This window comes from Oncorhynchus mykiss, chromosome 8 (assembly GCF_057628025.1).
Source record: "Oncorhynchus mykiss isolate SJ-2025 chromosome 8, ASM5762802v1, whole genome shotgun sequence".
NCBI classification, from domain to species: Eukaryota; Metazoa; Chordata; class Actinopteri; order Salmoniformes; family Salmonidae; genus Oncorhynchus; species Oncorhynchus mykiss.
Genome location: NC_143029.1, coordinates 92,977,842 through 92,993,317, shown reverse-complemented (window position 1 = coordinate 92,993,317; position 15,476 = coordinate 92,977,842). Strand labels below are relative to the sequence as shown.

At 54.3% G+C, this 15,476-nt stretch overlaps 1 protein-coding gene across 1 annotated transcript in view; it reads right to left on the bottom strand.

Annotated features, from left to right (window-relative positions):
- Positions 1-55: 55 nt before the first annotated feature.
- Positions 56-15,476, bottom strand: part of pecr (peroxisomal trans-2-enoyl-CoA reductase) — a 30,006-nt gene continuing 14,585 nt past the window's right edge. Inside the window, exons 7-8 of the mRNA XM_090183013.1 lie at positions 909-1,020; positions 56-839 (exon numbers count right to left, since the gene is read on the bottom strand). Of these exons, the coding sequence (XP_090039139.1) occupies positions 757-839; positions 909-1,020 (195 nt within the window). The 3' untranslated portion in view covers positions 56-756. The remainder of the gene's footprint in view (positions 840-908; positions 1,021-15,476) is intronic.

Genomic DNA, 15,476 nt, shown 5'->3' with positions numbered 1-15,476 from the left:
GAACGACAGCCCCAGTCAGAACCATAGACCTGGTCAGATCTGAGGGACAAGTCAGTGCAATGTAAAGGGTGTTTATTGTAAGGCAGAGTTGTTTCTTTATGAGACGAGTTAGTAAAAACATTATGGTTCATATTCATCAGTACTGGCTGTGCATTATCAAAACACTAATAACAGCCAATAATCAGGAGAATTGTCACATAGGCCTATTACCATGTTAATAATATCTGAATTATCTACAATTATGTACAGTACATGAGATACAGGGTCACACAGGGCGATACAGGGTCACACGGGGCGATACAGGGTCACACGGGGCGATACAGGGTCACACGGGGCGATACAGGGTCACACGGGGCGATACAGGGTCACACGGGGCGATACAGGGTCACACGGGGCGATACAGGGTCACACGGGGGCGATACAGGGTCACACAGGGCGATACAGGGTCACAGGACGATACAGGGTCACAGGACGATACAGGGTCACAGGACGATACAGGGTCACAGGGTGATACAGGGTCACAGGGTCAGGCTGACAGGACGAGAGGAGACAGATGTAGAGGTCAGCCTCTATAGTGACACTAATCCTTCCATTAATTCATATTGATAGCATTCTGATCAGCGTTATCAAAAACAATTCTCTAAACATCTACTGTCTGTCTACAATCATACACCCGTCCGTCCGTCCGTTGCCATGGGCTGGTCACCGCGGTGCTGGGTTGTTTCCGTAGCGATGACCTTGTTTCCGTAGTGATAGTTAGAGCCTGGCCTTGGGTTTCAGCAGCTCTTTCAGAGTGTCCAGATTCTCTCCCTCTGGGGCCGCAGGCCACGCACTGTGATCTACACACACGAGAGGGAGGTTATAAACTCATGTGTATAAAGTGAGTAACTGTGTGTGTGTGTACCTGCCTGGTATTTCCCACATAGAGTGGTAAAGACTCTGTCCAGCGTCCACCCTCAGAGTGGCTCCAGAGATATAAGAGGCACCAGGAGACAGGAGGAAGCACACTGCTGGAGAGATCTGAGAGAGAGAGACCGTCAGAACACACAGGGAGAGAGAGAGACACCGTCAGAACACACAGAGAGAGGCCGTCAGAACACACAGAGAGAGGGAGAGAGAGAGACTGTCAGAACACAGAGAGAGGGAGAGAGAGAGACTGTCAGAACACACAGAGAGAGGGAGAGAGAGAGAGACCGTCAGAACACACAGAGAGAGCGAGACCGTCAGAACACACAGAGAGAGAGGGAGACCGTCAGAACACACAGAGAGAGAGGGAGACCGTCAGAACACACAGAGAGAGAGGGAGACCGTCAGAACACACAGAGAGAGAGGGAGACCGTCAGAACACACAGAGAGAGGGAGACCGTCAGAACACACAGAGAGAGGGAGACCATCAGAACACACAGAGAGATGGAGAGAGAGAGGGAGACTATCAGAACACACAGAGAGAGGGAGACAGTCAGAACACACAGAGAGAGGTAGAGAGAGACCGTCAGTACACACAGAGAGAGAGAGAGACCGTCAGTACACAGAGAGAGAGGGAGGGAGAGACCGTCAGTACACACACAGAGAGAGAGAAAGAGAGAGAGAGACCGTCAGTACACACACAGAGAGAGAGAGAGAGAGAGAGACCGTCAGTACACATAAAGAGAGAGAGGGAGGGAGAGACCGTCAGTACACAGAGAGAGAGAGAGAGAGAGAGAGAGAGAGAGACCGTCAGTACACAGAGAGAGAGAGAGAGAGAGAGACACCGTCATTACACATAGAGAGAGGGGGTGAGAGACCGTCATTACACATAGAGAGAGGGAGGGAGAGACCGTCATTACACATAGAGAGAGGGAGGGAGAGACCGTCAGAACACACAGAGAGAGAGAGGGAGGGAGAGACTGTCAGAACACACACAGAGAGAGAGAGAGAGAGAGACCATCAGTACACACAGAGAGAGAGGGAGGGAGAGACCGTCAGTACACAAAGAGAGAGAGAGGGAGAGACCGTCAGTACACACAGAGAGAGAGAGGGAGAGAGAGACCGACAGTACAGAGAGAAAGAGACCGTCAGTACACACAGAGAGAGAGAGAGAGAGACCGACAGTACACACACAGAGAGAGAGAGAGAGCGAGAGAGACCGTCAGTACACATAAAGAGAGAGAGGGAGGGAGAGACCGTCAGTATACAGAGAGAGAGAGAGGGAGGGAGAGACCGTCAGTACACATAGAGAGAGGGAGACTGTCAGTACACACAGACAGAGGGAGAGAGAGGGACCGTCAGAACACACAGAGAAAGGGAGACCGTCAGAACACACAGAGAGAGCGTCAGAACACACAGAGAGAGGGAGACCGTCAGTACACAGAGAGAGAGAGGGAGAGAGAGACCGTCAGTACACAGAGAGAGAGAGAGAGAGAGAGAGAGAGAGAGAGAGACCGTCAGTACACATAGAGAGAGGGAGGGAGAGACCGTCAGTACACACAGAGAGAGAGAGGGAGGGAGAGACCGTCAGTACACAGAGAGAGAGAGAGAGAGGGACAGACCGTCAGTACACACAGAGAGAGAGGGAGGGAGAGACCGTCAGTACACACAGAGAGAGAGAGGGAGAGACCGTCAGTACACACAGAGAGAGAGGGAGGGAGAGACCGTCAGTACACAGAGAGAGAGAGAGAGAGAGGGAGGGAGACCGTCAGGACACACAGCGAGAGAGGGAGAGGGAGAGACCGTCAGTACACACAGAAAGAGAGAGAGGGAGGGAGAGAGACCGTCAGGACACACAGAGAGATAGGGAAAGGGAGAGACCGTCAGAACACACACAGAGAGAGAGGGAGGAAAAGAGACCGTTAGTGCACACAGAGAGAGGGAGAGACCATCAGTACACACAGAGAGAGAGGGAGAGACCGTCAGTACACACACACAGAGAGAGGGAGGGAGAGACCGTCAGTACACACAGAGAGAGGGAGAGAGAGAGACCGTCAGTACACACAGAGAGAGAGAGGGAGAGACCGTCAGTACACACAGAGAGAGAGGGAGAGAGCATCCGTACACACAGAGGGAGAGGGAGAGACCGTCAGTACACACAGAGAGAGAGGGAGACACCGTCAGAACACACAGAGAGAGGCCGTCAGAACACACAGAGAGAGGGAGAGAGAGAGACTGTCAGAACACAGAGAGAGGGAGAGAGAGAGACTGTCAGAACACACAGAGAGAGGGAGAGAGAGAGAGACCGTCAGAACACACAGAGAGAGCGAGACCGTCAGAACACACAGAGAGAGAGGGAGACCGTCAGAACACACAGAGAGAGAGGGAGACCGTCAGAACACACAGAGAGAGGGAGACCGTCAGAACACACAGAGAGAGAGGGAGACCGTCAGAACACACAGAGAGAGGGAGACCGTCAGAACACACAGAGAGAGGGAGACCATCAGAACACACAGAGAGATGGAGAGAGAGAGGGAGACTATCAGAACACACAGAGAGAGGGAGACAGTCAGAACACACAGAGAGAGGTAGAGAGAGACCGTCAGTACACACAGAGAGAGAGAGAGACCGTCAGTACACAGAGAGAGAGGGAGGGAGAGACCGTCAGTACACACACAGAGAGAGAGAAAGAGAGAGAGAGACCGTCAGTACACAGAGAGAGAGGGAGGGAGAGACCGTCAGTACACACACAGAGAGAGAGAAAGAGAGAGAGAGACCGTCAGTACACACACAGAGAGAGAGAGAGAGAGAGAGAGAGAGAGACCGTCAGTACACATAAAGAGAGAGAGGGAGGGAGAGACCGTCAGTACACATAAAGAGAGAGAGGGAGAGACCGTCAGTACACACAGAGAGAGGGAGACCGTCAGAGCACAGAGAGAGAGAGAGAGAGAGAGAGAGAGAGAGAGAGACCGTCAGTACACAGAGAGAGAGAGAGAGAGAGAGACACCGTCATTACACATAGAGAGAGGGGGTGAGAGACCGTCATTACACATAGAGAGAGGGAGGGAGAGACCGTCATTACACATAGAGAGAGGGAGGGAGAGACCGTCAGAACACACAGAGAGAGAGAGGGAGGGAGAGACTGTCAGAACACACACAGAGAGAGAGAGAGAGAGAGACCATCAGTACACACAGAGAGAGAGGGAGGGAGAGACCGTCAGTACACAAAGAGAGAGAGAGGGAGAGACCGTCAGTACACACAGAGAGAGAGAGGGAGAGAGAGACCGACAGTACAGAGAGAAAGAGACCGTCAGTACACACAGAGAGAGAGAGAGAGAGACCGACAGTACACACACAGAGAGAGAGAGAGCGAGAGAGACCGTCAGTACACATAAAGAGAGAGAGGGAGGGAGAGACCGTCAGTATACAGAGAGAGAGAGAGGGAGGGAGAGACCGTCAGTACACATAGAGAGAGGGAGACTGTCAGTACACACAGAGAGAGGGAGAGAGAGGGACCGTCAGAACACACAGAGAAAGGGAGACCGTCAGAACACACAGAGAGAGCGTCAGAACACACAGAGAGAGGGAGACCGTCAGTACACAGAGAGAGAGAGGGAGAGAGAGACCGTCAGTACACAGAGAGAGAGAGAGAGAGAGAGAGAGACCGTCAGTACACATAGAGAGAGGGAGGGAGAGACCGTCAGTACACACAGAGAGAGAGAGGGAGGGAGAGACCGTCAGTACACAGAGAGAGAGAGAGAGGGACAGACCGTCAGTACACACAGAGAGAGAGGGAGGGAGAGACCGTCAGTACACACAGAGAGAGAGAGGGAGAGACCGTCAGTACACACAGAGAGAGAGGGAGGGAGAGACCGTCAGTACACAGAGAGAGAGAGAGAGAGGGAGGGAGACCGTCAGGACACACAGCGAGAGAGGGAGAGGGAGAGACCGTCAGTACACACAGAAAGAGAGAGAGGGAGGGAGAGAGACCGTCAGGACACACAGAGAGATAGGGAAAGGGAGAGACCGTCAGAACACACACAGAGAGGGAGGAAAAGAGACCGTTAGTGCACACAGAGAGAGGGAGAGACCATCAGTACACACAGAGAGAGAGGGAGAGACCGTCAGTACACACACACAGAGAGAGGGAGGGAGAGACCGTCAGTACACACAGAGAGAGGGAGAGAGAGAGACCGTCAGTACACACAGAGAGAGAGAGGGAGAGACCGTCAGTACACACAGAGAGAGAGGGAGAGAGCATCAGTACACACAGAGGGAGAGGGAGAGACCGTCAGTACACACAGAGAGAGAGAGAGACCGACAGTACAGAGAGAAAGAGACCGTCAGTACAGAGAGAGAGAGAGAGAGAGACCGACAGTACACACAGAGAGAGAGAGAGACCGTCAGTACACACACACAGAGAGAGAGAGAGAGAGACCGTCAGTACACATAAAGAGAGAGAGGGAGGGAGAGACCATCAGTATACAGAGAGAGTACACACAGAGAGAGGGAGAGAGAGGGACCGTCAGAACACATAGAGAAAGGGAGACCGTCAGAACACACAGAGAGAGCGTCAGAACACACAGAGAGAGGGAGACCGTCAGTACACAGAGAGAGAGAGGGAGAGAGAGACCGTCAGTACACACAAAGAGAGAGAGAGAGAGAGAGAGAGAGAGAGAGAGAGAGAGAGAGACCGTCAGTACACATAGAGAGAGGGAGGGAGAGACCGTCAGTACACACAGAGAGAGAGAGGGAGGGAGAGACCGTCAGTACACACAGAGAGAGAGAGAGGGACAGACCGTCAGTACACACAGAGAGAGAGGGAGGGAGAGACCGTCAGTACACACAGAGAGAGAGGGAGGGTGAGACCGTCAGTACACACAGAGAGGGAGAGGGAGAGACCGTCAGTACACACAGAAAGAGAGAGAGGGAGGGAGAGAGACCGTCAGGACACACAGAAAGAGAGATAGGGAAAGGGAGAGACCGTCAGAACACACACAGAGAGAGAGGGAGGGAAAGAGACCGTTAGTGCACACAGAGAGAGAGGGAGAGACCATCAGTACACACAGAGAGAGAGGGAGAGGGAGAGACCGTCAGTACACACACACAGAGAGAGGGAGGGAGAGAGACCGTCAGTACACACAGAGAGGGAGAGAGAGAGACCGTCAGTACACATAGAGAGAGAGGGAGAGACCGTCAGTACACACAGAGAGAGAGGGAGAGACCGTCAGTACACACAGAGGGAGAGGGAGAGACCGTTAGTACACACAGAGAGAGAGGGAGAGACCATCAGTACACACAGAGAGAGAGAGAGAGGGAGGGAGAGAGACCGTCAGGACACACAGAGATAGAGGGAGAGGGAGAGACCGTCAGTACACACAGAGAGAGAGAGAGGGAGGGAGAGAGACCGTCAGTACACACAGAAAGAGAGAGAGGGAGGGAGAGAGACCGTCAGGACACACAGAGAGAGAGAGGGAGGGAAAGAGACCGTTAGTGCACACAGATAGAGGGAGAGGGAGAGACCGTCAGTACACACAGAGAGAGAGGGGGAGGGAGAGAGACCGTCAGGACACACACAGAGAGAGAGGAAGGGAGAGAGACCGTCAGTACACACAGAGAGAGAGGGAGAGGGAGAGACCGTCAGTACACACAGAGCGAGGGAGAGAGAGAGGGAGGAAGAGAGACCGTCAGGACACACAGAGAGAGAGGGAAAGGGAGAGACCGTCAGAACACATAAAGAGAGAGAGGGAGGGAGACCGTTAATACACAGAGAGAGAGAGAGAGGGAGGGAGAGAGACCGTCAGGACACACAGAGAGAGAGGGAGAGGGAGAGACCGTCAGTACACACAGAGAGAGAGAGAGGGAGGGAGAGAGACCGTCAGTACACACAGCGAGAGAGGGAGAGGGAGAGACCGTCAGTACACACAGAGAGAGAGAGGGAGGGACCGTCAGGACACACACAGAGAGAGAGGGAGGGACCGTCAGGACACACAGAGAGAGAGAGGGGGAGGGAGAGAGACCGTCAGGACACACAGAGAGAGAGGGAGAGACCATCAGTACACACAGAAAGAGAGAGAGGGAGGGAGAGAGACCGTCAGGACACACAGAGCGAGAGGGAGGGAGAGACCGTCAGAACACACACAGAGAGAGAGGGAGAGACTGTCAGTACACACAGAGAGAGAGCGAGGGAGAGACCGTCAGAACACACACAGAGAGAGGGAGGGAGAGACCGTCAGAACACACACAGAGAGAGGGAGAGGGAGAGACCGTCAGAACACAAAGAGAGAGAGGGAGGGAGAGAGAGACCGTCAGTACACACAGAGAGAGAGGGAGAGACCGTCAGAACACACAGAGAGAGAGAGAGACCGTCAGAACACAGAGAGAGAGAGAGAGGGAGGGAGAGAGACCGTCAGAACACACAGAGAGAGAGGGAGGGAGAGAGACCGTCAGGACACACAGAGAGAGAGGGAGGGAGAGAGACCGTCAGGACACACAGAGAGAGAGGGAGGGAGAGACCGTCAGTACACACAGAGGGAGAGGGAGAGACCGTTAGTACACACAGAGAGAGAGGGAGAGACCATCAGTACACACAGAGAGAGAGAGAGGGAGGGAGAGAGACCGTCAGGACACACAGAGAGAGAAGGAGAGGGAGAGACCGTCAGTACACACAGAGAGAGGGAGAGGGAGAGACCGTCAGTACACACAGAGAGAGAGAGGGAGGGAGAGAGACCGTCAGGACACACAGAGAGAGAAGGAGAGGGAGAGACCATCAGTACACACAGAGAGAGGGAGAGGGAGAGACCGTCAGGACACACAGAGAGAGAGAGGGAGGGAGAGAGACCGTCAGGACACACACAGAGAGAGAGGAAGGGAGAGAGACCGTCAGGACACACACAGAGAGAGAGGAAGGGAGAGAGACAGTCAGGACACACACAGAGAGAGAGGAAGGGAGAGAGACCGTCAGTACACACAGAGAGAGAGGGAGAGGGAGAGACCGTCAGTACACACAGAGCGAGGGAGAGAGAGAGGGAGGAAGAGAGACCGTCAGGACACACAGAGAGAGAGGGAAAGGGAGAGACCGTCAGAACACACACAGAGAGAGAGGGAGGGAGACCGTCAATACACAGAGAGAGAGAGAGAGAGAGGGAGGGAGAGAGACCGTCAGGACACACAGAGAGAGAGGGAGAGGGAGAGACCGTCAGTACACACAGAGAGAGAGAGAGGGAGGGAGAGAGACCGTCAGTACACACAGCGAGAGAGGGAGAGGGAGAGACCGTCAGTACACACAGAGAGAGAGAGGGAGGGACCGTCAGGACACACAGAGAGAGAGAGGGGGAGGGAGAGAGACCGTCAGGACACACAGAGAGAGAGGGAGAGACCATCAGTACACACAGAAAGAGAGAGAGGGAGGGAGAGAGACCGTCAGGACACACAGAGCGAGAGGGAGGGAGAGACCGTCAGAACACACACAGAGAGAGAGGGAGAGACCGTCAGTACACACAGAGAGAGAGCGAGGGAGAGACCGTCAGAACACACACAGAGAGAGGGAGGGAGAGACCGTCAGAACACACACAGAGAGAGGGAGGGAGAGACCGTCAGAACACACACAGAGAGAGGGAGAGGGAGAGATCGTCAGAACACATACAGAGAGAGGGAGAGGGAGAGACCGTCAGAACAGAGAGAGAGAGAGGGAGGGAGAGAGAGACTGTCAGTACACACAGAGAGAGAGAGAGGGAGAGACCGTCAGAACACACAGAGAGAGAGAGACCGTCAGAAGAGAGAGAGAGAGAGAGGGAGGGAGAGAGACCGTCAGGACACACAGAGAGAGAGGGAGGGAGAGAGACCGTCAGGACACACAGAGAGAAAGGGAGGGAGAGAGACCGTCAGGACACACAGAGAGAGAGGGAGGGAGAGAGACCGTCAGGACACACAGAGAGAGGGAGAGACCGTAGGACACACAGAGAGAGAGGGAGAGAGTCAAAACACACAGAGAGAGAGAGGGAGGGAGAGACCGTCAGAACACACACAGAGAGAGGGAGGGAGAGACCGTCAGAACACACACAGAGAGAGGGAGGGAGAGACCGTCAGAACACACACAGAGAGAGGGAGAGGGAGAGATCGTCAGAACACATACAGAGAGAGGGAGAGGGAGAGACCGTCAGAACAGAGAGAGAGAGAGGGAGGGAGAGTGTCAGTACACACAGAGAGAGAGGGACGGAGAGACCGTCAGAACACAGAGAGAGAGAGAGACCGTCAGAACACACAGAGAGAGAGAGAGACCGTCAGAACACACAGAGAGAGAGACCGTCAGAACACACAGAGAGAGAGGGAGGGAGAGAGACCGTCAGGACACACAGAGAGAGAGGGAGGGAGAGAGACCATCAGGACACACAGAGAGAGAGGGAGGGAGAGAGACCGTCAGGACACACAGAGAGAGAGGGAGGGAGAGAGACCGTCAGGACACACAGAGAGAGAGGGAGAGACCATCAGTACACACAGAAAGAGAGAGAGGGAGGGAGAGAGACTGTCAGAACACAGAGAGAGGGAGAGAGAGAGACTGTCAGAACACACAGAGAGAGGGAGAGAGAGAGAGACCGTCAGAACACACAGAGAGAGCGAGACCGTCAGAACACACAGAGAGAGAGGGAGACCGTCAGAACACACAGAGAGAGAGGGAGACCGTCAGAACACACAGAGAGAGAGGGAGAGGGAGAGACCGTCAGTACACACAGAGAGAGAGAGAGGGAGGGAGAGAGACCGTCAGTACACACAGCGAGAGAGGGAGAGGGAGAGACCGTCAGTACACACAGAGAGAGAGAGGGAGGGACCGTCAGGACACACAGAGAGAGAGAGGGGGAGGGAGAGAGACCGTCAGGACACACAGAGAGAGAGGGAGAGACCATCAGTACACACAGAAAGAGAGAGAGGGAGGGAGAGAGACCGTCAGGACACACAGAGCGAGAGGGAGGGAGAGACCGTCAGAACACACACAGAGAGAGAGGGAGAGACCGTCAGTACACACAGAGAGAGAGCGAGGGAGAGACCGTCAGAACACACACAGAGAGAGGGAGGGAGAGACCGTCAGAACACACACAGAGAGAGGGAGGGAGAGACCGTCAGAACACACACAGAGAGAGGGAGAGGGAGAGATCGTCAGAACACATACAGAGAGAGGGAGAGGGAGAGACCGTCAGAACAGAGAGAGAGAGAGGGAGGGAGAGAGAGACTGTCAGTACACACAGAGAGAGAGGGAGGGAGAGACCGTCAGAACACACAGAGAGAGAGAGAGACCGTCAGAAGAGAGAGAGAGAGAGAGGGAGGGAGAGAGACCGTCAGGACACACAGAGAGAGAGGGAGGGAGAGAGACCGTCAGGACACACAGAGAGAAAGGGAGGGAGAGAGACCGTCAGGACACACAGAGAGAGAGGGAGGGAGAGAGACCGTCAGGACACACAGAGAGAGGGAGAGACCGTAGGACACACAGAGAGAGAGGGAGAGAGTCAAAACACACAGAGAGAGAGAGGGAGGGAGAGACCGTCAGAACACACACAGAGAGAGGGAGGGAGAGACCGTCAGAACACACACAGAGAGAGGGAGGGAGAGACCGTCAGAACACACACAGAGAGAGGGAGAGGGAGAGATCGTCAGAACACATACAGAGAGAGGGAGAGGGAGAGACCGTCAGAACAGAGAGAGAGAGAGGGAGGGAGAGTGTCAGTACACACAGAGAGAGAGGGACGGAGAGACCGTCAGAACACAGAGAGAGAGAGAGACCGTCAGAACACACAGAGAGAGAGAGAGACCGTCAGAACACACAGAGAGAGAGACCGTCAGAACACACAGAGAGAGAGGGAGGGAGAGAGACCGTCAGGACACACAGAGAGAGAGGGAGGGAGAGAGACCGTCAGGACACACAGAGAGAGAGGGAGGGAGAGAGACCGTCAGGACACACAGAGAGAGAGGGAGGGAGAGAGACCGTCAGGACACACAGAGAGAGAGGGAGAGACCATCAGTACACACAGAAAGAGAGAGAGGGAGGGAGAGAGACTGTCAGAACACAGAGAGAGGGAGAGAGAGAGACTGTCAGAACACACAGAGAGAGGGAGAGAGAGAGAGACCGTCAGAACACACAGAGAGAGCGAGACCGTCAGAACACACAGAGAGAGAGGGAGACCGTCAGAACACACAGAGAGAGAGGGAGACCGTCAGAACACACAGAGAGAGAGGGAGACCGTCAGAACACACAGAGAAAGGGAGACCGTCAGAACACACAGAGAGAGGGAGACCATCAGAACACACAGAGAGATGGAGAGAGAGAGAGGGAGACTATCAGAACACACAGAGAGAGGGAGACAGTCAGAACACACAGAGAGAGGTAGAGAGAGACCGTCAGTACACACAGAGAGAGAGAGAGAGACCGTCAGTACACAGAGAGAGAGGGAGGGAGAGACCGTCAGTACACACACAGAGAGAGAGAAAGAGAAGGAGAGACCGTCAGTACACAGAGAGAGAGGGAGGGAGAGACCGTCAGTACACACACAGAGAGAGAGAAAGAGAGAGAGAGACCGTCAGTACACACACAGAGAGAGAGAGAGAGAGAGAGACCGTCAGTACACATAAAGAGAGAGAGGGAGGGAGAGACCGTCAGTACACATAAAGAGAGAGAGGGAGAGACCGTCAGTACACACAGAGAGAGGGAGACCGTCAGAGCACAGAGAGAGAGAGAGAGAGAGAGAGAGAGAGAGAGACCGTCAGTACACAGAGAGAGAGAGAGAGAGAGAGACACACCGTCATTACACATAGAGAGAGGGGGTGAGAGACCGTCATTACACATAGAGAGAGGGAGGGAGAGACCGTCATTACACATAGAGAGAGGGAGGGAGAGACCGTCAGAACACACAGAGAGAGAGAGGGAGGGAGAGACTGTCAGAACACACACAGAGAGAGAGAGAGAGAGAGACCATCAGTACACACAGAGAGAGAGGGAGGGAGAGACCGTCAGTGCACAAAGAGAGAGAGAGGGAGAGACCGTCAGTACACACAGAGAGAGAGAGGGAGAGAGAGACCAACAGTACAGAGAGAAAGAGACCGTCAGTACACACAGAGAGAGAGAGAGAGAGACCGACAGTACACACACAGAGAGAGAGAGAGAGAGAGAGACCGTCAGTACACATAAAGAGAGAGAGGGAGGGAGAGACCGTCAGTATACAGAGAGAGAGAGAGGGAGGGAGAGACCGTCAGTACACATAGAGAGAGGGAGACTGTCAGTACACACAGAGAGAGGGAGAGAGAGGGACCGTCAGAACACACAGAGAAAGGGAGACCGTCAGAACACACAGAGAGAGCGTCAGAACACACAGAGAGAGGGAGACCGTCAGTACACAGAGAGAGAGAGGGAGAGAGAGACCGTCAGTACACAGAGAGAGAGAGAGAGAGAGAGAGAGAGAGAGAGAGAGAGAGACCGTCAGTACACATAGAGAGAGGGAGGGAGAGACCGTCAGTACACACAGAGAGAGAGAGGGAGGGAGAGACCGTCAGTACACAGAGAGAGAGAGAGAGGGACAGACCGTCAGTACACACAGAGAGAGAGGGAGGGAGAGACCGTCAGTACACACAGAGAGAGAGAGGGAGAGACCGTCAGTACACACAGAGAGAGAGGGAGGGAGAGACCGTCAGTACACAGAGAGAGAGAGAGAGAGAGGGAGGGAGACCGTCAGGACACACAGCGAGAGAGAGAGAGGGAGAGACCGTCAGTACACACAGAAAGAGAGAGAGGGAGGGAGAGAGACCGTCAGGACACACAGAGAGATAGGGAAAGGGAGAGACCGTCAGAACACACACAGAGAGAGAGGGAGGAAAAGAGACCGTTAGTGCACACAGAGAGAGGGAGAGACCATCAGTACACACAGAGAGAGAGGGAGAGACCGTCAGTACACACACACAGAGAGAGGGAGGGAGAGACCGTCAGTACACACAGAGAGAGGGAGAGAGAGAGACCGTCAGTACACACAGAGAGAGAGAGGGAGAGACCGTCAGTACACACAGAGAGAGAGGGAGAGAGCATCAGTACACACAGAGGGAGAGGGAGAGACCGTCAGTACACACAGAGAGAGAGGGAGAGAGAGACCGACAGTACAGAGAGAAAGAGACCGTCAGTACAGAGAGAGAGAGAGAGAGAGACCGACAGTACACACAGAGAGAGAGAGAGACCGTCAGTACACACACACAGAGAGAGAGAGAGAGAGAGAGACCGTCAGTACACATAAAGAGAGAGAGGGAGGGAGAGACCATCAGTATACAGAGAGAGAGGGAGACTGTCAGTACACACAGAGAGAGGGAGAGAGAGGGACCGTCAGAACACACAGAGAAAGGGAGACCGTCAGAACACACAGAGAGAGCGTCAGAACACACAGAGAGAGGGAGACCGTCAGTACACAGAGAGAGAGAGGGAGAGAGAGACCGTCAGTACACACAAAGAGAGAGAGAGAGAGAGAGAGAGAGAGAGAGAGAGAGACCGTCAGTACACATAGAGAGGGAGGGAGAGACCGTCAGTACACACAGAGAGAGAGAGGGAGGGAGAGACCGTCAGTACACACAGAGAGAGAGAGAGGGACAGACCGTCAGTACACACAGAGAGAGAGGGAGGGAGAGACCGTCAGTACACACAGAGAGAGAGGGAGGGAGAGACCGTCAGTACACACAGAGAGGGAGAGGGAGAGACCGTCAGTACACACAGAAAGAGAGAGAGGGAGGGAGAGAGACCGTCAGTACACACACACAGAGAGAGGGAGGGAGAGAGACCGTCAGTACACACAGAGAGGGAGAGAGAGAGACCGTCAGTACACATAGAGAGAGAGGGAGAGACCGTCAGTACACACAGAGAGAGAGGGAGAGACCGTCAGTACACACAGAGGGAGAGGGAGAGACCGTTAGTACACACAGAGAGAGAGGGAGAGACCATCAGTACACACAGAGAGAGAGAGAGAGGGAGGGAGAGAGACCGTCAGGACACACAGAGAGAGAGGGAGAGGGAGAGACCGTCAGTACACACAGAGAGAGAGAGAGGGAGGGAGAGAGACCGTCAGTACACACAGAAAGAGAGAGAGGGAGGGAGAGAGACCGTCAGGACACACAGAGAGAGAGAGGGAGGGAAAGAGACCGTTAGTGCACACAGATAGAGGGAGAGGGAGAGACCGTCAGTACACACAGAGAGAGAGGGGGAGGGAGAGAGACCGTCAGGACACACACAGAGAGAGAGGAAGGGAGAGAGACCGTCAGTACACACAGAGAGAGAGGGAGAGGGAGAGACCATCAGTACACACAGAGCGAGGGAGAGAGAGAGGGAGGAAGAGAGACCGTCAGGACACACAGAGAGAGAGGGAAAGGGAGAGACCGTCAGAACACATAAAGAGAGAGAGGGAGGGAGACCGTCAATACACAGAGAGAGAGAGAGAGGGAGGGAGAGAGACCGTCAGGACACACAGAGAGAGAGGGAGAGGGAGAGACCGTCAGTACACACAGAGAGAGAGAGAGGGAGGGAGAGAGACCGTCAGTACACACAGCGAGAGAGGGAGAGGGAGAGACCGTCAGTACACACAGAGAGAGAGAGGGAGGGACCGTCAGGACACACAGAGAGAGAGAGGGAGGGACCGTCAGGACACACAGAGAGAGAGAGGGGGAGGGAGAGAGACCGTCAGGACACACAGAGAGAGAGGGAGAGACCATCATTACACACAGAAAGAGAGAGAGGGAGGGAGAGAGACCGTCAGGACACACAGAGCGAGAGGGAGGGAGAGACCGTCAGAACACACACAGAGAGAGAGGGAGAGACTGTCAGTACACACAGAGAGAGAGCGAGGGAGAGACCGTCAGAACACACACAGGGAGAGGGAGGGAGAGACCGTCAGAACACACACAGAGAGAGGGAGAGGGAGAGACCGTCAGAACACAGAGAGAGAGAGGGAGGGAGAGAGAGACCGTCAGTACACACAGAGAGAGAGGGAGAGACCGTCAGAACACACAGAGAGAGAGAGAGACCGTCAGAACACAGAGAGAGAGAGAGAGGGAGGGAGAGAGACCGTCAGAACACACAGAGAGAGAGGGAGGGAGAGAGACCGTCAGGACACACAGAGAGAGAGGGAGGGAGAGAGACCGTCAGGACACACAGAGAGAGAGGGAGGGAGAGACCGTCAGTACACACAGAGGGAGAGGGAGAGACCGTTAGTACACACAGAGAGAGAGGGAGAGACCATCAGTACACAGAGAGAGAGAGAGAGGGAGGGAGAGAGACCGTCAGGACACACAGAGAGAGAAGGAGAGGGAGAGACCGTCAGTACACACAGAAAGAGAGAGAGGGAGGGAGAGAGACCGGCAGGACACACAGAGAGAGAGAGGGAGGGAAAGAGACCGTTAGTGCACACAGAGAGAGAGGGAGAGACCATCAGTACACACAGAGAGAGAGAGAGGGAGAGACCGTCAGTACACACAGAGAGAGAGGGAGAGGGAGAGATCGTCAGTACACACAGAGAGAGAGAGGGAGGGAGAGAGACCGTCAGGACACACACAGAGAG